Source organism: Hyla sarda, chromosome 1, assembly GCF_029499605.1.
Source record: "Hyla sarda isolate aHylSar1 chromosome 1, aHylSar1.hap1, whole genome shotgun sequence".
Taxonomy (NCBI): domain Eukaryota; kingdom Metazoa; phylum Chordata; class Amphibia; order Anura; family Hylidae; genus Hyla; species Hyla sarda.
Window position 1 is genome coordinate 506,157,347 of NC_079189.1, and position 24,590 is coordinate 506,181,936.

The 24,590-nt window shown below is 41.9% G+C and overlaps 1 protein-coding gene across 10 annotated transcripts in view; it reads right to left on the reverse strand.

Moving 5' to 3' along the window:
* The window catches only part of PPIP5K2 (diphosphoinositol pentakisphosphate kinase 2), a 117,544-nt gene that overhangs the window by 72,885 nt on the left and 20,069 nt on the right, over positions 1 to 24,590 (reverse strand). For all 10 annotated transcript variants that reach the window (XM_056537516.1, XM_056537522.1, XM_056537519.1 and 7 more), the window contains exons 2-5: positions 9,709 to 10,080; positions 7,810 to 8,005; positions 5,388 to 5,478; positions 4,492 to 4,577 (exon numbers count right to left, since the gene is read on the reverse strand). In XM_056537516.1, coding sequence (XP_056393491.1) covers positions 4,492 to 4,577; positions 5,388 to 5,478; positions 7,810 to 8,005; positions 9,709 to 9,867 — 532 coding nt within the window. In that variant the 5' untranslated portion in view covers positions 9,868 to 10,080. The remainder of the gene's footprint in view (positions 1 to 4,491; positions 4,578 to 5,387; positions 5,479 to 7,809; positions 8,006 to 9,708; positions 10,081 to 24,590) is intronic.

Below are 24,590 nucleotides of genomic sequence, written 5' to 3' on the forward strand. Positions count from 1 at the left end.
GTTTCACTGTATTTGTGAGCAAAAAAGGAGCAGGACATAAAAAAAAAAAAAACAATGGAAAAGATTAATCTAAACCTGTGAAGAGAAAAAGTTTATTTTCAAAAAGAAGCAATCTGGTTGGTAGCTATGGTCAACTTTTCCTCTGCACTAATCCCCCCAATGTAAAGAGGATCACTATTACGCCAAGTCTATTCCATTATGAATGATCCATTTAGCTTTTTTTTTTAAGCAAAAGTATAATAAGATTTTGTCATACATCATGCAGCCTTGCCATACAGATAAGGCTGAATATAATTTATTATTGCTCCTGGCTCTGTGAGAAATTCTGCAGATTAACTCCTGAAAAGGAGCTGGATTGCATACGGTACAAGAAACTACCGCTGCTGAAATAAGTAGTTCAAGCTCCTGGCAGAGAACGTCTCTCCATAATACAGAAGTTGTGTCCACCTCCAGCTTACACTAGGTCACAGCTATGCAGATCCCCATTTAGCTCCATGAGAACAAAATGACTAACCATATTAAAATCAAAAGCTTCTCTTCCCCAACATGTACCACTGAGGGGAGAAGTGGAAGTCCCCTACCAAAATTGTAAGGTTTGGTCTACTTTAATCTAATGTGTATGTCCAGCTTTAGAGGCTCAACATATCAGAGCCACCAAACCCAGGTTAGCTCAGAGATCATGGGTTGACATGGCCATACACACAAGACAGAAGTTGCCCAAGCTTACCGATTTAGTTGTGAACAGACAAATGTACGGGAAAATAGGGACTTGGATCTGGCAGCAGCTTATCCCTTTCTTTCATTGAAAAAAAATATGCATGCTCCGACACACAATTGCATGTTTTTGGTGGTGCAGTGACACAGCGCTGTCTACTGACATTGCCAGCCTAGAGAGAAAAATGTTCACTTTTTCTCATTCCAAACATGTCACAAACATTTTCTCTGAGGTTACTGAGGTGAAAAGTATATCAAGTTAAGTAAGTTTTGGTAATACAAGGTCTGGAATGGAAAATTCCTAAATTCCAAGGGCCTGTATATTTTATTAAGGAAGTATTTCTACAGCACTTGTTTCCATACAGTAAATAATTGTTATGGAGAAAGGCTGCCCTGTTATCTCATCCCAATATACCAGTTAAACCAGTACAAATAGCCACCGACTAAAGTGAAAAGTTGACATTTCATGAGCAGGCAAGTTACGGCTAAAGAATTCATCCTTTGTAGGTTCAATCTCAGTTTATAGAAACTGAGGTGTACGGGGACATGCAACAGACAAAGGAGAGAGGAGGGTTAGGCAAAACGGTCATCTATTAGTGCTGAAAGTAAAAAAGGAGCCCAAAGTTTGAATCAAACCTGTGACAATATGTAACATAGAGGCTACATTTTAATGGTGGATGTTGGCGAGGTCTTCCATTGTGTTATGGAAAAGATACTTAAATGAGCACTGTCTGATACAAAAAACTTTTATATGTTGTCACTGATAAAAATGAAAGACTTTTTGTTATAGGGTTGTTTCATTTTTTTAAATTTTTTATTTTTTTTATACATTTTATAAAGAAAACTGCTCCTGAAAATCCCACCACTAGAGGTCCTCATACCCGCTGGGACACTAACCAGTCCTGCAGCAGCCTCAAGCTTGTCCATGAGTCATGGACAAGGCTGCATGAGCAGACACAACAATGACCTCCTACCACCACAAGGGAGGGACACTCCCCCTTTCTCTGAGAGGATTTCTAACACTGTGAGCTAATAAAAAGAGGGATTTTTATAATAAATATAGGTGGAAGAGCCATAAATATTAAATGTACATGGTCAGGAGTAGGTACTGAGTACACTTTTCTTTTTTTTGGGATCTGACAGGTACACTTTAAAGCTATTCTGAATTATTCCTCATACTTGTCTAAAATTGTACAACCAGTGCAAAACAACCAGTACAAAGGTGTCCATAGCCTTTAGGCTGGGTTCCCATATGTCTGGCATTCAGCTCAGTGAACCCAGCCTAAAGGCTATGGACACCTTTGCACTGGTGTTTATTTTTTATTTTTTATTTGTTCCTTTAATTCTTAAATATATTTTCCATTTGTTCCCCAGGTGACATTACAGCTTACATTGTGGAGAGAGGAAGACTCGTGTAGGACAGCTCACACACAGAAAGGAGAGGAGAGCAGATACAAGCCGGTCTGCTATGTATGTGTGTATAAGTATAGAGAGAAAAAAAGAGAAGAAAAAAAGAGCTTATACCACAACCTGACTGTAGAAGCAAAAGTAAAATATTTAAGACCTATGGATTAAGACCTAGAAAGACAGTGAACCCCCCCCCCAGTGCGCACGCTGAAAAGCCATATGGCAAGGATCCCCGCCGAAATGCCGGCCAGAGGGAGTGGGTGGAGCTAAGTGCAGTGAGAGTACCGCGGCCATTATGAAAGCCCCCTGTGCTTCGGCAACGTCAACTGAAGTGCGGCCAGGGAAGAGGAAAAGCTGTCGGCCATGCGCAGGCAGCGCAGCAGACAGCTAACAGAATTCCCGGCGCTCCGGTCACCTCACGCATAAAGGCGGCCGAAGCAAAAGTAAAATGCCGGTCGCATGCGCATAGCGCAGCATCGGAACAACAGGGCTGTACAAATGCCCCTGTATAATGGGAAACAAAGCCTACACGACTGATTATGTCCCCTCCACGGGTAGAGCAGGAACTGTCCCCAGAATGAATAAAGAGGAGTGGACCCAAAACAGGGGGGGGGGGGCTACAGAGGTTGAGAATCCAAATAAAAGAGGCGAAAATTCCACACCAGGAGGTCACAGGGATAAGGGGCTTTCCAAGCAAGGACCCAGGAATAATAGATAGAAAGCGGTGGTGAGAGAGTGGAGAGGGGGCGGGGGATATACTCTCCCTGTTAACAGCCACACTCCTAAGATATTTTCAGCCAGCTATAGTCACCTGCATCACATCAGGCTGAGACAGCAGGACGAGCAGGGAAGACAGGGGGACCTGGACCCAGGGTGCAACTCCAGGCGCTGGTCATTGGTGGGAAGGAGTTAACGGTGTATACATTATACCCCGTGCCACTTAGCCGCAAATGGGGGAAGAGGTAGCGCCATGCTCCTGAACCCCCACCTAAAAACAAGAAAATAAAAAAGGAACCTAAAGCAGGCCCTAACTATAAAATAAAAAAGAAGACCATACCTGTGTCTGCCTCCTACTGACACTAAGCTAAAAACTGATTAGCTCAGGTGCCTGTGGGCGGGGTATATCCTGCTGGGAGGGGCCGACTTTCTTTTGTTGCCTAGTGTCAAGCCTCCTAGTGGCAGCAGCATATACCCACGGTTTCTGTGTCCCCAATGGAGCCGATCGAAAAAAAATTATGCTTTTCAAGGGGGTCCATAGCTTATAAATTGTTGTACTGTGCAAAGGATGCTACCTAAAATGCTCAGCAAGTTACAAAGTAGAGATTGAGGTAGGAAAAAAATTATAGAAACAAGAAAAGGAACCTGGCACCAGTAAATACCCTTTACATTTATTAGATCTTTGAGGTAACGGAATATTACTTCTCTGAGGAACCATTAGTTTACCACTTTTAGAGCATTATACAGCTAATCTCATTTAAAGGATTCTTCTAAGCCCACTATAACTTTACCATCAAAATCTATTTAATCTGGAGCCAGTAGGATCAACGTGTAGCATCAATGGGAGCTCTGCATTGGGAGATGTTAGGAGAAGTGTTACTTTAAGGGTACATTCACTTGGCAGAATTTCACATGCATTTTGGTATGCAGTCCTCTCGCATTCCTTGCCAAAAACAATGCAAATACCATTCCAAAGTCATGTCCTATTGTCATCATTGGAAATACAGGCCATAGTTTATGCAGTGCTGATTTTATGTGTTACTTAAAGGGGTACTCCGGAGGAAAGAAAATGTTTTCAAATCATAGACTTAGATTTAAAAATCTTAAGCCTTCCAGTACTTTACAGCTGCTGTATGCTCCAGAGGAAGTTGTGTAGTTCTTTCCAAGCTGACCACAATGCTCTCTGCTGACACCTCTATCTGTGTCAGGACCTATCCAGAGCAGTGTTTTCCAAACAGTGTTTCTCCAGCTGTTGCCAAACTTCTTTGGATAGGGGATAAATTATTTTGCGCTGGAATACTCCTTTAAGGGCACAATTCTGTGTGGAGTGTAAAAAAAATAAAAAATTAAAATTAAAAAAATGAAACTGGAGGAGATGGATTTTCCTGATGAAAAAAATAAGTTGTCTTCATAAAGCCTACAGAAAACTCTGGGCATGACTGGTGTTGACTCACACATAAATAGCATGGGAATACAGCACATTTTAGCGTGCCCTAGAATATACTTTGAAAACCAATCTTAAAGGGAAAAAAATAAATAAAAGCAAATTTCTCGCACGAAAAATCCATTACAACACTAGTCAAGGAGCAGTAGATATAGTGGATAGATGCAGCTCTACCAGGGAGGAAAAAACATTATTAAATGATCACATACCGTCTGGCTTGTTTGGATCACGATTAAGGACTGCGTATCGAGGAAGCAGAATCCCCTCATCTTTAAGAATCCGATAAACTTCACGCCTGCGAGCAAAATAGACACATAAAACAAAATTGCATTTGTCACATTCAGATGAACTCGCTCCAAGTGTTTAGTTTCTCTACTGAATTTCCACATCTGAAAAATCACTTGTTCTATTCTTTGGCATTGCTGAAGCACGCACATTGTTTAATGTCTATAGCACATGGAGGAATAGTGATGTGATGCAGATCATGAAATATTATTAAAATGACTTCTCAGGGAGTATCTAATGTTTGTAGGGCAATGGCTCAGTACTAGCAAGGTTGATAAAGCTCTGATCTCAAAGGCTGCGACTACAAACCTTCTTGGATAATTTTTCATACAATATGCCCTTTAAACTCTCTCTTGATATGTCAGAGATGTAAGTGAGAAGATGACATTGAAGTTTGACCAAAGAAGAACATTGATAGATCACTTCAACCCCTGCGATACTACTCAAAGATGGAAGTGGACCCAGTAGTCAGATGATCAACGATCATAACGTTATCATGTACAAAAGGGGATGTGTGTTAATAGTGGAACAAGCATTTTAAATGGGGATATCCAGAAAAAGAAAAACAGACCTTATTTCTTCCAAAACAGCACCAAACCTGTGTGGTATTGCAACTTGGTTCTATTCACTTCAATGAAAAGGAGCTGAAATACCACACACAACCTGAGGACAGGTGTGGTGCTGTTTTTTTTTTTTTTTTGTAAGAAATCAGCTATGTTTTCTAATCCTGGATATCCGTGCATGCCAGAATAAATAGTACATACCTCCACAATCACAAGGCTCATCAATAGAAGGATATTAAAGTTATGAAGATCCTCACCTGTCTTGTATATGATACTGTAAATTCAAGTCATTAATAACAAATGGATTCCTGAGCTTTGAATAAGCAACTGCTTTATCCAGTGGAAATCCTGAAAAAGGAGGACAAATATCTAATAATTTACACTGTAGGAACTGAAAAGTTCACAAACAAAATAAAAATGGATGGATTAGGAGCACAAAGTATACAGCGTTATATACACATTACAGCCGACATCATGCTGACCAACTTAAGCCATTTGTCATACAATCACCTTTGAAGAAACGAAGCACAAATTCTACAAGCCTGAGATATATCAATAGGATTAGGACACAAATCGATACCAGAATCAGATAAAAGACATATGATGACTTGAAAGTTGCTCGTATCAATAAGTATACATTTAAAAGAAACAACTGTCCATATTTACCTTCTGTTTCTCAACTCTATGCAATAAAGACAAGGGGAAAAAAAAAGTCAGGACAGAATAGTAATGGCTACAAAACCAGTGTTCCCAACCTGTGGTTCTCCAGCTGTTGCAAAACTACAACTCCAAGCTGAAGGCATGCTGGGAGTTGCAATTTTTCAACAGAAGAAGAAGAACCAAAGTTTAGGGAACGCTATTCGTGCCAAGCTGACAGTGTATACTGACTGTACGCCTGGTCTCAATGACCAATGTGGAGCGGTAAGGGTCTCGGTACTTTCTGGTAAATCTAGCAAATATGAAATAACTGGTGATGTCTGGGGCATACAAACTCAACCGCCAAGAGGGGCCAAAGAAGCATTTACAGAACCTTGAAGACAGATTGTATCTCATGTATGGAAGTGCAAGAAAGCTGTCATCTTTGGCCTAACAAGAACTGGCTTTACACTGGTTTGCCCGAGAGCCATCCCTTCTCACTCCTCTATGAAGATGTACAGTCCATAAACCATCTAAAAAAGACGTACAGTCCATGAAGACATACAGTCTCTAAACAGTCCATGAAGACATACAGTCTCTAAACAGTCCATGAAGACATACAGTCTCTAAACAGTCCATGAAGACATACAGTCTCTAAACAGTCCATGAAGACATACAGTCTCTAAACAGTCCATGAATACATACAGTCTACAAACAGTCCATGAAGACATACAGTCCATAAACAGTCCATGAAGACGTACAGTCCATAAACAGTCTATGAAGACGTACAGTCCATAAACAGTCTATGAAGATGTACAGTCCATAAACAGTGTAAGACGTACAGTCCATAAACAGTCTATGAAGCTGTACAGGGAAGGGTAAATGGCAGCACTGCTCTCCCTCTTACCGGGCTGTGTGTTTTAACAATAGGATTATGGCTCCAGTCCCTGCTGCATTGCCAGTTTACAGAGCGCTTGTTGTGTGTACCAGAAATAACAAACAATCCCCAGTGTAAACAGGCTGGTCACAATATAGAGCATCAGGGACCAGAAACAATGTTCTATCAGGAAAAAGAAGCACCGGGTAAGAGAGGGGAGCAGGGCAGCCATTTACTAGGTTGTGCTGGGAAGGAAATATCATCTTGTGTGGACTGTCATTTTAGAAGAAACCTCTGACCAATATGTCTCCTATACGTGCTTTCTATTGCTACTTTCCTCAGCAAATATCACACCAGGCCAGCAACAGTGAATCAGACTTCGGTGGCACACCTTTTTTCACTTCAATCTATAGAGCAGTGTTTCCCAACCAGGGTGCCTCCAGCTGTTGCAAAACTACAACTCCCAGCATGCCTGGACAGCCAAAGGCTGTCCGGGCATGCTGGGAGTTGTAGTTTTGCAATAGCTGGAGGCACCCTGGTTGAAAAACACTGCTATAGAGATATCTGTGTCACCCAAACAGACCCGAGAACTTCTTGTATGATGACACTTTGCAGTCATTCTGGAAACTGGGTAATATTCACACTTGAGGGATAAATTTAAATAAAAACTTTCTAACAGAAAAAATAACCGTCTTTTTTTGCCCATAGCAACCGCCCGTGTAAATGTAGTCTCAAACTTCTCTGGTAAACAGAAAGCTGTGGCGTAATTGGATGAAATGGGCAACAAAGACCTCCCCAATGTGATTTCAGCCTTATCCTGTCATAACTTGAAAAAAGAATTTGCAGTAAATTCAGTATATAAATATAGAGACAAAGCCTGGACTTGCAAAGAAGTAAGAATTCCCATAAACCTTGATGAAAACTTAAGATAAAACATGACTGCTGCTTAAACAGATGTTGTAGCTAAAAGAAAGTTATTGCCATCAGACCCTGGGACTGAGAAACTGCGTGGGCAGGAAGTCTGGCGCAGGGCCCTACAAAAATAACAACTGCAGGCATTTACCTGTGCTGGGCAGACTGCCTGCCAACAAGTCACCATTAATATGGAAATTGCTGCTATTCCTATCGGCTCCACTTTATAATCAGCGTCTGTGTCACTACTTTACCTTTGGAGTGAAAGGAAATGAGGCAGTCGCACAGAGGCCAGTTCTCTACAGATTCATTCTGGATGACGTCTTCTTCAATAATAACCACAGTGATGTACTTGAACAGTGACAGACGCTCCAAGATTTCTTTCATAGGTTTTGACTTGGACTTCTTGGCCATGGCGCAGATTCCCACCACAATCTGTCTTTCTGGTGGCTGCAATACGAACAAGACAACATAAACAAGTAGGCAACCAGCCAATCAATAGGCTTGATCAGGAAATAATCTAGAAGAAAACTCAGAGGCCTCTCTCTCTTTAATACAACAGTATAGGGCTGGGCGGTATGACCAAATGTGTGTATCGCTGTATTTTTGTAACTTTTGGCGGTTCCACGGTATATATATATATATATATATATATATATATATCCTCCTCCTCCCCTACCCCCCCAAATTATCAGCCCAGCGCTGCCCCCATGGGGGTGAATGCTCACGTCACCCGCAAGCGCTGCCCTCCTGTTTGTTGCGGCCGCCGACGCTGACACACTATACTGTGCGGTATCCCTATGCACGGGTTGCAAAAGGTAAACAAAATAAACTAACGCATGTTCCGACGTCGGCCTTACGCTGGGGACAGGAACGCCGAACAGCCGTCTGCCTATCAACGGCCGCAGCGATGTCACGCCCCGATCGGGGATAGGCTGAGTGCACTGTCATGTAAGGAGCTCTGGCTGGATTCTTACATGACAGTGGGCTCAGCCTATCACCAGCTGAGGCGGAACATTGCTGCGGCCGGTGATAGGCTGATGGCTGTCCAACGTTCCCGTCCCCAAGAAGCAGGTGAGGCCGATACCGGACCAACCGGAGATGAGTTAAAGTTTATTTTGTTTATTTTTTGCAGCCCGGGCATAGGGATACCGCACAGTATAGAGCAATGGTCTTCAACCTGCGGACCTCCAGATGTTACAAAACTACAACTCCCAGCATGCCCGGACAGCCGTTGGCTGTCCGGGCATGCTGAGAGTTGTAGTTTTGTAACATCCGGAGGTCCGCAGGTTGTAGACCAATGGTTTAGAGTGTCAGTGCGAGCGGCTGCAACAAACAGGAGGCCGAGGAGGGCAGCGCTTATGGGTGATATGTGAGTATTTCCCCCGATGGGGACAGCGCTGGGCTGATAATTAATTGGGGGGCAGCGCTCGCGGGTGACATGTGAGTAGTTCCCCGATGTGAGCACAGCGCAGCGCTGGACTGATTCATTCATACCAGTATTGTGGTATGGGTTAAAATTCATATCGTGCAGCACAAAAATTTTGGTATTCGGTATGAACCGATTTGAGTAAACGGAAGAAAGTTGTGCCTCTGTGTCTATTAGTCACAACAAAGACAAGCAACTAAAGGCATCTATCACTCTAGAGTGCCCATGGCATCAGAGAGATGTCCTTTATTTGCATGGAAACTGCATTTTTCCTTCCCTGTAATGGTACTGCAATGGAATCACCTTTCTACAAGGTCCCCCAACCACCGCAAAATCACAGCTGATCACAATAAGCCGCGACTGCGATAAACTGTGATAAGGTTGTCATCAGGGGAGTAACTATAGGGTGGGTAGTGGTACCAGTTGCACCAGTGCGTTGGTGCCTGTCGGGCCCCAAGACTCCTCTGTCTTGTAGTAGACATGGGGCCCTGCTACAGATGCTGCATTAGGGCCCAGACGCTCCAAGTTACGCCTTTGGATATGATCAAAAAATTCTTCTCATAAAATGGGATTATCCAAAGTGGATAAAATCTGTAAGAAATCTGGATAAGAACGCTGCAATTAAAAACCCAATATTCAAACTGGCTATTCATATTTGGTAGAAGCAAGGCTGAAGAAATCTTAGACTATGATAGGAAGAGAGGAAATGACACATAATACGTACAGAGTCATACTCTTCATCATCATCGTCGTCGTCATCATCTTCAATGTGTTCATACAGATTGTCAACTTTTTCAGCTTTGCCTTGTTCCAAAACTTCGTCAGATTCCTCACAACCAACAAAGAACCTTGGGATGTCGCCCTCTGTAGCGCTAACAGACATAGTGGTAACTTTCCCTATGCATCTGCATGTGCCCGAGTACAGAGACGACTGGTGCTGTAATTTCCCTAGCACTGCTTGACAATAGGAGGATAATTCAGCCTTCTAATCCAGCAGACCATGCAATCTCCATCGCTTCAGTCTCTGAATGTTATCATGTTTGCTCATACAATCATCACTGGCTGCTCTTCTTCTGCCACTGACTGTATGCCATTCCTGCATAGAAAAAGAAAGAAACATCAGACATGAGCTCAGAGGATGCTCTGGTCTATTGCCAACAATGGTTATTACAATCAGGAACATTTTTCCCAGTAACCTTCTGAAGGCTGTCAGGCCATGCTGGGACTTTTAGCTTCAAGGCAACTGGAAAACCACTGGTCTACATCCTAAACTGGCTTACAAGTATATCCTCACTTAGTCTGCAACCTGTGACTTGCCAACTATTGTGGAACTACATATCCCAGCCTAAAGCAGGTATAACGTTAGAGCAAGTGGTGAGCTGCAGGTTAGCAGACTGGGTTATCTGTAGCCATTTTTAGTGTGCCAAGCACTAAATAGGGATCTATATGAATTTTATTTAATGGTGAAGCAGAGAAATGCTGATCCGCAGATCGCCTTTTCAAAGAAACCTTTATTGGGCCTTTCAACAAAAGATTTCTTTATCCTGACCGCAAGTGCACATTTCAGAGAAATTCTGAGCATTTCAACAATACAGGGCACAGTGACCGGCTGCTGACAAGTCCCTCTTATTTAACCCCCACAGTCCGGCTTCATGCTGTGCATGCTTTTATCCAGAAGGCATGTGAGCTACATGGGTCACATACAATACACTCACTTTACCATAGGTTTGTATAAATATTGTGCACATGTTTCTCACTTTGTAATTACCAGTATTACTTCATTTCTCTTTTGAACAATTCTGTTAAACAGGATTTTTTTTACATTTTCTACATAGGATTATGGAGGCAGCCATCTTGCCTGAGCTGCTGATCTGTTCTGTTAACAAAGATCTGCTTTACAACTGGCACTAGAACATAGAAATCTGTAGTCTGGAGACAACTCATTGCCCTTTAGGCTACGGTCTGATGTAGCGCTTACGCAGTGTATTTTATGCTGCGCAGAAGGAAATACACTGCTCCGTTGAGCATACACATAGGGCTACCAGGTGGCAGCCCTGTGTGTTCAGTGAAGTTTAAAGGCATGGCAGCGGGCAAGCGTGACGACGATGCGTGGCCTCGCCTCCAAACCCAATGAACACACAACACTGCTGCTGGGAAGCCCTATGTGCATGCTCAGCGGAGAATACACAGCAAATTTCCTGCTGCACAGCATCAAATACTCTGTCTAAGCACCAAGTGGGACTGTAGCCATAGGGTATGTCTTCAACCATTATAAATGCATGGAAATCTGACAAAAACAAAATAATATCCCATGCTTCTGGCAGCAGCAGTGTGCGCAATGAGGTTTGGAGGCGGGGCAGCGTGTCTCAGTATCGTCGGTGCGTTGGCCCCGCCTCCAAACTTCACTGCCCACACAGGACTGCCACCGGTAGCCTTGTGTGTCTGCTCATTGGAACACTATGTGACCTTACCCTACCCTAAAAATGAAATCCAGTGGGCATGTGGAATGTAATAGAAGAGTAGAAGCTGAGTCAATGTATATATCTGTGATTAAAAAAAAATTTGTTTAAAACATTACTTTCATTAAAAAAAAAACAACAGTGTCCGGTCACCGCCAGTGATTGCCTAAGCACCCAGCATCAGAAGCAGGAGGAACAGAGGAGATAGGGGGACCAGATGGCGAATGAGAGCTGCAATTTTACAATATATAAAATTGTACGTGTGTGTATTTCTTTTTTAAAGGAAAACTTATCGGTGTCATCTGCACTAACCTGTCGGTACACAGTATGGTTTGGAGACTTCACTGCTCACACAGGGCTGCTGTCGGTAGCCCTGTGTGTCTGCTGGGAGATGAAGTTTTGCAACATCTGGAATATAATCCAGGTAGTACTTTCACTTTAAGTATGCAGATAGAAGCCAGACCATCTTCAGATACTTTACTTCCCTTTACAAGATTGCTAAACAAAACCTGAAAGCCATTTATACTATCTAAGGGCTGTCACTTCATATAAAATATGTGGAGATGACAAAAACTATTTATGTTGAAGAGCGTGCAGACTGCAGGACATGGGAATGAGTCACCAGGCCACTGTTACTTAGCAACCAACTATACAACCGTCAGCTACCATTACAAAACAAATTACCTCCGCCAATTATGCTGCCATTCACAAAACAGAGGCTACCAAACATAGGAATGTGATCCGAATTGTGTGCTGTTTAGTCAAGACATGCTTCTGGGTTTACTATAAAAAGATATTTGAGGGAAATTTAGCAAAACCAGTTTAGGACCTCTAAAATGCAACTTGGAATAAGGTTGCACATTAGTCAACTATAGTGAAAAGAGGGGTACACATTTTTATTAACTATCGGCCAAACATAACCTCTTCTGACCTCCCCACACACATTCCCCTTATCGAGGAGAGATAGGCCGCAGGCAAATGTCTCGCAGTGGTTTATCCCTCTCAGAACAACAGGGTCAGGCAGGGAAAATCCCACAAGCCTGACCCTTCTCTCCACCGACAGGTCTTCATCTGCAACTCAATTCTGTGAGCAATGCTTTTTATGCAACTCCAATTAATGTTAATGGGAGTTTAGCAAATTGCATATTATGTTATTTAACTACTAGAAAGGAGAAATAGATTATAGAGTATATGAGAGTGCTTGAAGCAGGACCTCAGCAAATCACTCGCTGTATCAGTGTCTTCGCCAGTGATTGGCTAAGCTTGCAGGTCCTGCACCCAGCATCAGAAGCAGGAGGAACAGAGGAGATGGGGGAGCAGATAGAGGGGAACAAGAGCTGCAGGGGACCAGGACTAGGTAAGTATAGTGTTTCTTTCTCGTCAACCCCTGCACCACAAACATATAAAATATATTTTTCAAAGGAAATCTGTTGACACTGATGACAATGATACTTACCTGGTCCCATTTCGTGCTGTGGTTCTCCAGCATCTTCCAGTGCAGGTCCGACTTAACGGAGCTTAGAGACGTCACCACTGCTGTTTTCTGCTGGGTCCCGCTGACAGCGGTGATGTCACTAAGCTACGCCCATGCTCCAAGTTAGGCACGGAGCAGAAGATACCAAAGAGGATAACCGGAGAACCACAGCACGGAATGGGACCAGGTAAGTACTGTTGTCATCAATGTCACCTGCACTAGTCTGTACTGACAGGTTAGTACAGGTGACACTGATGACAGATTTCCTTTAAAGGCTGGATAACCACTCTAATAGATTACCTTAAATGGCTCTAAACCTGTAATTCAGTAGAACTCCACACCTACGCCTTTATTTTCTCCCAAAAAGCCAATAAAACATTAAGTGTACATTTAAGAGAATTAAATGCCAATAAAGTTACTCGTGCAAAATGAACTAAGCAGCAGTGAGGAAAAAAAAATCCTCACAGTTGGAGAACAATTGTGAGGACTAGAACTTACCCGCAGCTGCTTTTCCATATTGCCTGAATCCTTAGGGAACTCAAATGGACTATATCAGCTATATAGACAAAACAGAGACATGGGGACCATGGATATAGCATTAAAGGGAATGTATCATCTATTTTTTATTTAAGGATTACAGACAGATAGTGAAACTTTTTTTCTAATATGTTTTTCATTTCAGATTGTAATTTTGAATTTAATATTATTTATATGTACATTATAGAGGCATCAATATTGTGTGAGCTTGTCCTCAGCCTTATGGACACATTGGGGGAAATTTATCAAAACCTGTATAGAGGAAGAGTGGTGCCGTTGACTTAGAAACAACAACAATTGAGTTCCTTGTAAGGTATTATAATTCAAATGAATAGCCCATACTATAAGAGCTCCACTCAACTCTATAAAGCACACTGGGTAGTACACATTTGTAGGGAAATAGAATGATAGCAGCACACCAAATAAGCTTCACATGGCAAGTGAGTATACATAGAATACATAACTCACGATTTCTATGGAAATATTCTTCCTTTTTATTCCATCATTCCTTATTGCACATGGGTTCGCCTCACAGGACTGAATTAAACAGCATCAAACCATGTGAGGCGAACCCATGTGCAATAAGGAATGATGTAATAAAACGGAAGAATATTTCCAAAGAAATCGTGAGTTATGTATTCTATGTATACTCACTTGCCATGTGAAGCTTATTTGGTGTGCTGCTAGCATTCTATTTCCCTACAAATGTGTACTACCCAGAGTGGTAATGTTGCCCATAGGAACCACCAATCAGATTGCTTCTTAGACCTCTTTAAAAATGAAAGGAGTGATCTGATTTGTTGATATGGGCAACTACACCATTCTTCCTCTACAAAGGTTTTGATAAATTTCCCCGCAATGTGTCCATAAGAAACAGTAGACTAGAGGGGATATATTGACTTCTATCGTAGAGTTTAAAAGGCATATTCTGTGGCTTGTGCAGAGGTACAGTCAGGTCCATATATTTTGAGACATGGACACAATTCAAATTTTTTTGTCTATACACCACCACAATGGATATGAAATGAAACGAACAAGATGTGCTTTAATTGCACATTGTCAGCTTTAATTTGAGAGTATTTACATCCATATCAGGTGAACGGTGTAGGAATTACAACAGTTTGCATATGTTCCTCCCACTTGTTAAAGCACAACTGACATCATAGTTTGAACCCCCCAGACCACTATAATGGTGTTCAAGATGATTATAAGGTGACTGCAGCCATACCTTTATTGCTGTTTGTTCTTCTTTTCTTACTAACAAAAACCTTTTATCCAAAAGTCAGGCACAGTCGGATAGGTGTGGCTTGGGGATCGGAAAGCCCCGCCGCCACACCTATCCTGCCTTCCAGCGCTCGGACTATTGTGTCTTACTACACATTACATCCACAGCGAATGCACCCGTCCCCTCGGCTCTAATGTGCGCGCGCCGCTGCGTCCTGAGTTGACCGAGCGAGCGCTTGCTCCCGACGTCTGTGCGCTCAATGCGCATGTTCTGTAGTAGAGGCAGACGCTTGGCCGCTCACTGCCTCTAGTACAGCACATGCGCATTAAGAGCATAAATGTCAGGAGCGAGCGCTCGCTCTGTCAATTCAGGACGCGGCGTCGCATGCACATTAGAGCCAACTGGATGGGCACATGCGCTGTGGATGCACTGTGTAGTAAGACACAGCAGTCCCAGCGCTGTAAAGCAGCATAGGTGTGGCGACGGCGGGGCCTGGCAATCCCCAAGCCACGCCTATCTGACTGTGCCTAACTTTTGGATAAAAGGTTTTTATTAGTAAGAAAAAAAAAGAACAAAACAGCAATAAAAGGTATGGCTGTAGTCACCTTATAATCATCTGGAACACCATTATAGTGGTCTGGGGGGTCAAACTATGACGACAGTTGTGCTTTAAAAAGGGATCAAAAGTAATGGGACAGAATAATAAATCAAACTTCTCTTCAATCACTCTTTAATACTTGGTTGCAAATCCTTTGCAGTCAATTACAGCCTGAAGTCTGGAACGCATAGACATCACCCGACATTGCTGGGTTTCAACCTTGGTGATAATCTGCCAGGCCTCTACTGCAACTGTCTTCAGTTCCTGCTTGTTCTTGGGGCATTTTCCCTTCAGTTTTGTCTTCAGCAAGTGAAATGCATGCTCAATCAGATTCAGGTCAGGTGATTGACTTGGCCATTGTTTAACATTTCCCTTAAAAACTCTTTGGTTGCTGTTGCAGTATGCTTCGAGTCATTGTCCATCTGCACTGTGAAGCGCCGTCCAATGAGTTCTGAAGCATTTTGCTGAATATGAGTAGATAATTTTGCTTCAAAATTCATCCTGCTGCTTTTGTCAACAGTCACATCATCAATAAATACAAGAGAAGCCATTCCATTGGCAGCCATACATGCCCACTACATGCCATGACACTACTACCACCATGCTTCACTGATGAGGTGTATGCTTGGATCATGTTCCTTTCCTTCTCCATACTCTTCTCTTCCCATCACTCTGGTACAAGTTGATCTTGGTCTCATCTGTCCATAGAATGTTGTTCCAGAACTGTGAAGGCTTTTTTAGATGTCGTTTGGCAAACTCTAATCTGGCTGTCCTGTTTTTGATGCTCACCAATGGTCTCCATCTTGTGGTGAACCCTCTGTATTCACTCTGGTGAAGTCTTCTCTTGATTGTTGACTTTGACACACATACACCTACCTCCTGGAGAGTGTTCTTGATCTGGCCAACTGTTGTGAAGGGTGTTTTTGCTTGTTTTTCCTTGGTCTTTTGGTGTTGCTGAGCTCACCGATGCGTTCTTTCTTTTTAAGAATGTTCCAAACAGTTGTTTTGGCCACGCCTAATGTTTTGGCTCTTTCTCTGAAGGGTTTGTTTTGTGACAGCTCTTTGGATCTCATCCTGAGAGTTGACAGCAACATATTGCAAATGCAAATAGCACACTGGAAATTAACTCTGGACCTTTTATCTTCTCATTGTAATTGGGATAATGAGGGAATACCACACACTTGGCCATGGAACAGCTGAGAAACCAATTGTCCCATTACTTTTGGTACTTAACAAGTGAGGGCACATTTGCAAACTGTTGTAATTCCTACACCGTTCACCTGATTTGGATGTAAATACCCTCAAATTAAAGCTGACAGTCTGCAGTTAAAGCACATCTTGTTTGTTTCATTTCAAATACATTGTGGTGGTGTATAAAGCCAAAAATGTTAGATTTCAGGGAGGCCTATTGTGAATGGACTGATCCCATGTTATATAAATACAAGTGTCACTGTCAGTATTCATTGTCATCCCGCTTTTGATAAGGCAAAGACTGCTGAAAAGTTCTTACAAAACAGGAAGTGTCAGCTTATTATTGGGATTGGTGGCCATATTGTCAACTGCAAGATTTATAAAAAAAAAATTAACATACAAACTTAATTTAAAAGAAGTCTCCTCGCCACAACCCCTGCATGAAGCGGGGGCCGCCACGTCCCCTCCATATCTCTATGAGAGTGCCAGAGATATCTGAAAGCTCTCCCTTTAAAGATATATGAAGGGGCGTGAGGGTCACCACTTTGTGCAGGGGTCGTGACGTTCTGTTCCAGGGGAGAGCTGAGGGCCCGTACATGGAATTGTTGGGGGGATCCCAGCAATCTATCCCCAGTGGATAGGGGATATGTTATTTTTCATGACAAATCTCCTTTCAAGTGTCCCTGACACACAAAACCCACCGATTGGCAAAACCAAGGTGGGAGTAGTGCTCTGGTAATTGCTCTGGTAATGACAGGATGGACTCTATAGAAAGTTTATGGAGCCTGCCCTGCGCAGGTATGAGCTACACAAGGCGAGAAGCACTTAACCTAGTGCTTCTTGTGCCTTGTTCCGGCAATCAGCCTGAATATCCAGACCCAGTACAGTCATTTTTTTTATTTTTTTATGTGACATGTTTAAGAGTTTTCAGGAACATAAGGGCATGTCAGGGAACTGTAAAAGGATGTGTGATCATGGTACCCCAAGCTATTTAATGACAGTAAAATCAAAATTTGGGAAGGATTGGCCACATGTCCTCTTTATATAGGTAATTTTCTCATGACACATTCCCTTTAATGTTTGTCTGTGTAGTAATATGTAAGATCACTTATAATGGGGTACTATTATGTCTTTATGAAGAATATTATAGTAACACCCTCTTTCCAGGCCACATGTGGAGAGCTTCCCAAAGTAAAGCTCTTTCATCATGTTAATGTGACCTCAATCATATTAGAAGGGATTTGTATGTGTAATGACTGCAGTCAGACGCTCCATTACACCAGGGCATGTAATGTCCCTGGAATTATTAACAAGCATTCAGGGCTGAGCATTTCTCTATTCTTTATATACAGGGGTGGATGAGGTAAAACACACAATTCACTGTGAGGTGAAAGAGTATAGAACAGGCTAAACAATGAGTACACAGGGCTATGTATCCATTATGTGATCCATTCATAATAATCTATAATGGTTCTAGTGTTATGATACTGGTAGCAATGTGAAATCTGGATATACAACTTTAACCTACACTCTTGAAAGCTATAAAGTAGGGCTTTGTTGCTTGTGAAGTATATATGGACTCAATAAAGCAGCATTTATCCTCAATTCACTGCAGAAGCTGTGCATTTCACAACTAGCTCAGCAGATATCTCCATCTACAGGTCAGACTTTCCATGACCTATTTAGGGTGTGTTCACACGCTTTTTGTTTTGGCGGGTTTTCTGCTGCGTATTATCCGCCGCAAGCCCCGTTGAAGTCAGTAGAGACTGTGGCGGATTTTCCGCAGCGTAAATTCCGCTACTTGAAAATCTGCTTCGGACAGCCGAGAAGAGCCTGCCTACTTTCAAATACGCAGCGGAAAACCCGTGTGAACGCACCCTGAAGCAGGATATTAATGTAGCACAGAGAGATATTTCCAGAGAAAATAAAAATGTAGGGAGCTTAAAATGCTGGAATAGTCACCACAGACATCCTATAGGAACTGCTAAAATCCGCAGCAGAATACACTACCAGGTAGGTGGAAGAGATTTTACAAACCTCATTACATGTCTGTTGGTGGTGAGGATTTATAATACATGTCAGTTGGTGGTGAGGATTTATAATACATGTCAGTTGGTGGTGAGGATTTATATTACATGTCAGTTGGTGGTGTGGATTTATATTACATGTTAGTTGGTGGTGTGGATTTATATTACATGTCAGTTGGTGGTGAGGATTTATATTACATGTCTGTTGGTGGTGTGGATTTATATTACATGTCTGTTAGTGGTGTGGATTTATATTACATGTCAGTTGGTGGTGTGGATTTATATTACATGTCAGTTGGTGGTGTGGATTTATATTACATGTCTGTTGGTGGTGTGGATTTATATTACATGTCAGTTGGTTGTGAGGATTTATATTACATGTCTGTTGGTGGTGAGGATTTATATTACATGTCAGTTGGTGGTGTGGATTTATATTACATGTCAGTTGGTGGTGTGGATTTATATTACATGTCAGTTGGTGGTGAGGATTTATATTACATGTCTGTTAGTGGTGTGGATTTATATTACATGTTAGTTGGTGGTAAAGATTTATATTACATGTCTGTTGGTGGTGTGGATTTATATTACATGTCTGTTGGTGGTGTGGATTTATATTACATGTCTGTTAGTGGTGTGGATTTATATTACATGTCAGTTGGTGGTGTGGATTTATATTACATGTCAGTTGGTGGTGTGGATTTATATTACATGTCTGTTGGTGGTGTGGATTTATATTACATGTCAGTTGGTGGTGTGGATTTATATTACATGTCTGTTAGTGGTGTGGATTTATATTACATGTCAGTTGGTGGTGTGGATTTATATTACATGTCAGTTGGTGGTGTGGATTTATATTACATGTCTGTTGGTGGTGTGGATTTATATTACATGTCAGTTGGTGGTGAGGATTTATATTACATGTCTGTTGGTGGTGAGGATTTATATTACATGTCAGTTGGTGATGTGGATTTATATTACATGTCAGTTGGTGGTGAGGATTTATATTACATGTCTGTTGGTGGTGAGGATTTATATTACATGTCAGTTGGTGATGTGGATTTATATTACATGTCAGTTGGTGGTGAGGATTTATATTACATGTCAGTTGGTGGTGAGGATTTATTTTACATGTCAGTTGGTGGTGTGGGTTTATATTACATGTCTGTTGGTGGTGAGGATTTATATTACATGTCTGTTGGTGGTGTGGATTTATATTACATTCAGTTGGTGGTGAGGATTTATATTACATGTCAGTTGGTGGTGAGGATTTATATTACATGTCAATTGGTGGTGTGGATTTATATTACATGTCAGTTGGTGATGTGGATTTATATTACATGTCAGTTGGTGGTGAGGATTTATATTACATGTGAGTTGGTGGTGAGGATTTATATTACATGTGAGTTGGTGGTGAGGATTTATATTACATGTCTGTTAGTGGTGTGGATTTGTATTACATGTCAGTTGGTGGTGTGGATTTATATTACATGTCAGTTGGTGGTGTGGATTTATATTACATGTCAGTTGGTGGTGAGGATTTATATTACATGTCATTTGGTGGTGAGGATTTATATTACATGTCAGTTGGTGCTGAGGATTTATATTACATGTCTGTTGGTGGTGTGGATTTATATTACATGTCAGTTGGTGGTGAGGATTTATATTACTGTACATGTCAGTTGGTGGTGAGGATTTATATTACATGTCTGTTGGTGGTGTGGATTTATATTACATGCCAGTTGGTGGTGAGGATTTATATTACATGTCTGTTGGTGGTGTGGATTTATATTACATGTCAGTTGGTGGTGAGGATTTATATTACATGTCAGTTGGTGGTGAGGACTTATATTACATGTCTTCCAAAAAGAGGAAGATGTCAGGGACCTAATGCTCAGTCAGGATGTCTTCCAATAGATCACAATGGTTTCTAATGGTATACCAAGCAGAGGAGAAATAAGCTATGAACTGCTAGGCAGATGCATGTATATGGCTTCACAGGACTGGAATCGCTTCAGGAACAGATACTGGAATGCTTTCAAACAACAGTCCCAACATGTTCTTGCCAAATAAAATGAAATTAATGATAAAGGTTCCCTAATAACAGTAACCATGACGGCAGTGTTGACGGACCCCATTAACTTTGATAGAAAGAACAAGGCAGCACACTGTGCTATTCTTCCCATCAAATCTGACAAACCAGCAGATGGAGCCTCTGCTAATAGTGTGAACTCAGCCTTAGACCGGTTTTACACAGGCGCAACAGCTGCATTTTTGTGTCTATACTACCACTGCAAGTCCCGACTGACAACCTGAAATGACATCTGCGGCCGTATGAAACCAGCCATAATCTATGTGTTATGAGAACAAATACTAATGTAGTTGTATTAGGTTTCTCAATGCTGCAAAAGTCTACTAGTTAAATTCAATTAATATGGCATATTCAGGATTACTAAGGTGCCAAATTATTGGACTTTTGGACAGTTGAACCTTTTGCAAATGCACGCATAAAACCTTACTGATGCTATGAGACAAGTTTACCCTACTAGAGGGTACTTGGCATTTAAAAGAGCCAAGATTCCTGTGAGGGTATACAACAATACAGTCTATTCATATTGAGGGACATTTATCAATGTTTGCTTATGTATTCTTTTTTTTAGTAATTTTTTCCTTACTTTTTTTTTGCTTATGTGGGACGTATTTATCAACTGGTTTCAGCCTGTTGATAATTTTCTTTCACGTAAGCAATTTTTCCTTTTTTACTTTGGTAGTAGCTTTTTCTGCTCCATGTTTGAGCTGGAGTAAATTTAGTCAATTTTTAACGCTGTTGCGACTTTTTTTGCGCAGTTGCGACTGTCGCAGTTAATAAATACCTGACTACCCGTAGTCCATTTTAAAATTATTACTACATAGTTAATTTTTGGAAAACTTGCTTTTCTTGCTTTCCAGTCAAAATGTCGCACGAAAAATTGCGTAGTCGCAGTTGCGACAATTTTGCGACAATTATAGTAAAGAAAACCTGACTAAACCCGTTGATAAATGTCCATAATTATGTGCACATGCCCTATGCACAAAGTATATTTCAGTGGGCGCTGATGCTCATAAAAGGCTTTCAGCCCATAGAGTTCTGGACGCCGATAACCTCCAAGGACTAATCGATCCACTAGAAAGAGCCTGAATCCTATATCGTGCGTTTATTTTTCAGGCATCACAGATTCTGGGAATTATTGGATGTCAGAGTAATGGTATTTTAGTGTACTATGTGTGGGTGAATTGCGTAAGATAGTGGACAGACCAATGTGATTTATCACAGCAATTGTAAATCAATATTCCCAGATGGACAAGGTAAAGTTTAACTGAGCTGAGCTGCTCCTTATAACACACTATTCCCTGACATGCCAGATGTAGCTGAGCCAAAGTACTGTGTATATTCCAATATTCTCATTGGCATCAGGTTCTTACACCTGCCCCTTATTCATCTCCTGTGTATCTCTATGTAGCCAGCTTCAACAGATAAGCATTTTATAACAGCCTGAAACTGCAAGTCCAAAATAGACAAATTATTGCAGATTAATAGGGGTATTCCTGTGTTAAAAAGTGACGGCATATTGCAAAGACACTATGGTGGTGCAACCTCTGGGACACCCACAGATCTCAAGAAAAAGTGGACACAGTGCTGGTTTATAGTTACATCCCCATCACCGAGAGCACCACTAGGCAGAGACAACAAAAGTGAGCACAGCATTAAAACAGCGATGTCCCCCTTTATGCTCATGTACCAATCAGAAAGTGAGGGCACACTAGCTATATAAACATAGGAATACCCCCATCAATTGTCTGTTACAGCCAGGTGATCAGAAGTCTCATAAATATCAACAGAAAATAGGAAAACTTTAGAAAGCAGTATCCCAAGGTATTTAGCTACTGTTCAACTGAAGAATACCAGTAATTGGGAGAAGATTTACATACAATGCTGGGGCATACATCTACATACTGTCTGAGGGCACTGTGTGAGAGCGAGCGGCGGGCACAGCATTGTCCTATCAACCATTAGGCATGTGATGTTAAGTCCCCAAAAATCATTGCACAGCGGGGAAGGGAGCTCCATGATACCGGCAGCAGCACATCAGTAAAGTAATGTAGAAATTGTACACAAGGTATCTAACAACCAAAAGTACCAAAAGCTCCCAGTAAATTAGTATAAAGAACATGGGGGGGGGGAGGGGAGTGACTAAAACCCATTATAGTTTTGTGGGGAGACATCATCAGTTCTACTCCACACTTTACATCACATGTATGTGCATTTTTTATGAGAACAAGATTAAAAGTTAAGTTTTAGTCACTCCCCTCCCCTCCCCCCCCCCCCCCCCCCCCCGTTCAGCAGCACATTAGCAAAGGAGGAAAGGGTATGTGTGCATGAACTATTTCTCCCGTTACTATCTTCCTTCACAAAATAACGGCCGTTATTAATAATGGACTATAACGGGTTAAAACGGCTATTAGAAAAATCCCATAGACTATGGCCCTCATTTACTAAGAAAATCGGGTTGTAAGTCTATCTTGCTTTCTTACCCGACTGCTTTTTTCCCCTGGTATTTATAATTATGTCGCATCCTGTTTGTCGCACGTGGGTTTTGTTGGTTTTGGTTTCCAACTCCTCTGAGCTCTCGGGAAAAAATCCACAACAACACAACAAATTCGGGTTGGAAACCTTAATAAATACGTGGGAAAGCTCAGAAATGTCAGGTAACGCCCCTTTTTCGGGTTTGGGAGAATCCACATCGGGTCCGTCAGGAAAAAATGTTGCATCGTGTCGCAGACTGGCGCACGATGTCTGCGACATGGCGGGTTTAGAATAGTAAATGAGGGCCAATAATGGGATTTTCTAACGGCCGTTTAGGATTTTGTAACTGCCGTTTTACAGCTGATTTTCAGACGGAACTTCGTACGGATCTTTAAAATGGAGTCATTTTGTAGTGTGAAAGGGGCCTTAGCACTACATAAAGTCACATTATATTGGCCTACGAAGCAAGAAGGCCTTGGAATCCTTCGACAAACCCATCTGATGTAAATCGGCAATTCTAAAGCCATAACATAATTTTCTGGAACTTGCCAAGCTATTTTAAAAGGGGTGGTCCAGGAGAAGAATAACAGTACTAATTTCTTTAAAAAAGAACAGCATCATCCCTGTCCTCAGGGTGTGTGTGGTATTGCAGCTCAGTTCCATTAAAGAGGTTCTCCGGTGCTTACACATCTTTTCCCCTATCCAAAGGATAGGGGATAAGATGCCTGATCGCGGGAGTCCCGCCGCTGGGGACCCCTGGGATCATGCACACGGCACCCTGTTTGTTATCAGTCCCCGGAGCGTGTTCGCTCTGGGTCTGATTACAGGTGACCACCGGGCCGGCAGCGTGTGACGTCACACCTCCACCACTCAATGCAAACCTACGGGAGGGGGGCGTGATAGCTGTCACGCCCCCTCCCGTAGGCTTGAATTGAGGGGCGGAGGCGTGACGTCACACGGGGGCGGAGGCGTGACGGAGGCGAACACGATCCGGGGACTGATTACAAACGGGGAGCCGCGTGCATGATCCCGGGGTCCCCAGCGTCTTATCAGGCATCTTATCCCCTATCCTTTGGATAGGGGAAAAGATGTGTAAGCACCGGAGAACCCCTTTAAAGTGAATGGAGACAAGTTATAATACCACATACAACCTTAGGGCAGGTGTGGTCCTGTTTTTGGAAGAAATTTGCTCTGTTTTTCTACTCTTGATGTATGTAAACTTCTGACCTAATGGGATTTTGAAGTAGTGAATTTTAAATGAAATAATTTGTCTGCAAACATTTGTCTCCATGCACAAAATACGAAAAACGAAACCCATGAGTTCATATCCCACATAACAAATAAATTATATAGTGAAATAATAAATTCACCTATTGTAACTAAGGGTCACTCTAGCAGCAGTTACAATATAAGGTGTGTCTAACTGACTCATAATAAAAGTCTACTTTTTACAGGTGATAAGGATCCTCTTAAAATAGGTGAGAGATCATTCTAGCTCCATAGCAAGATCTTCTAATATTCTATGACAAACTCT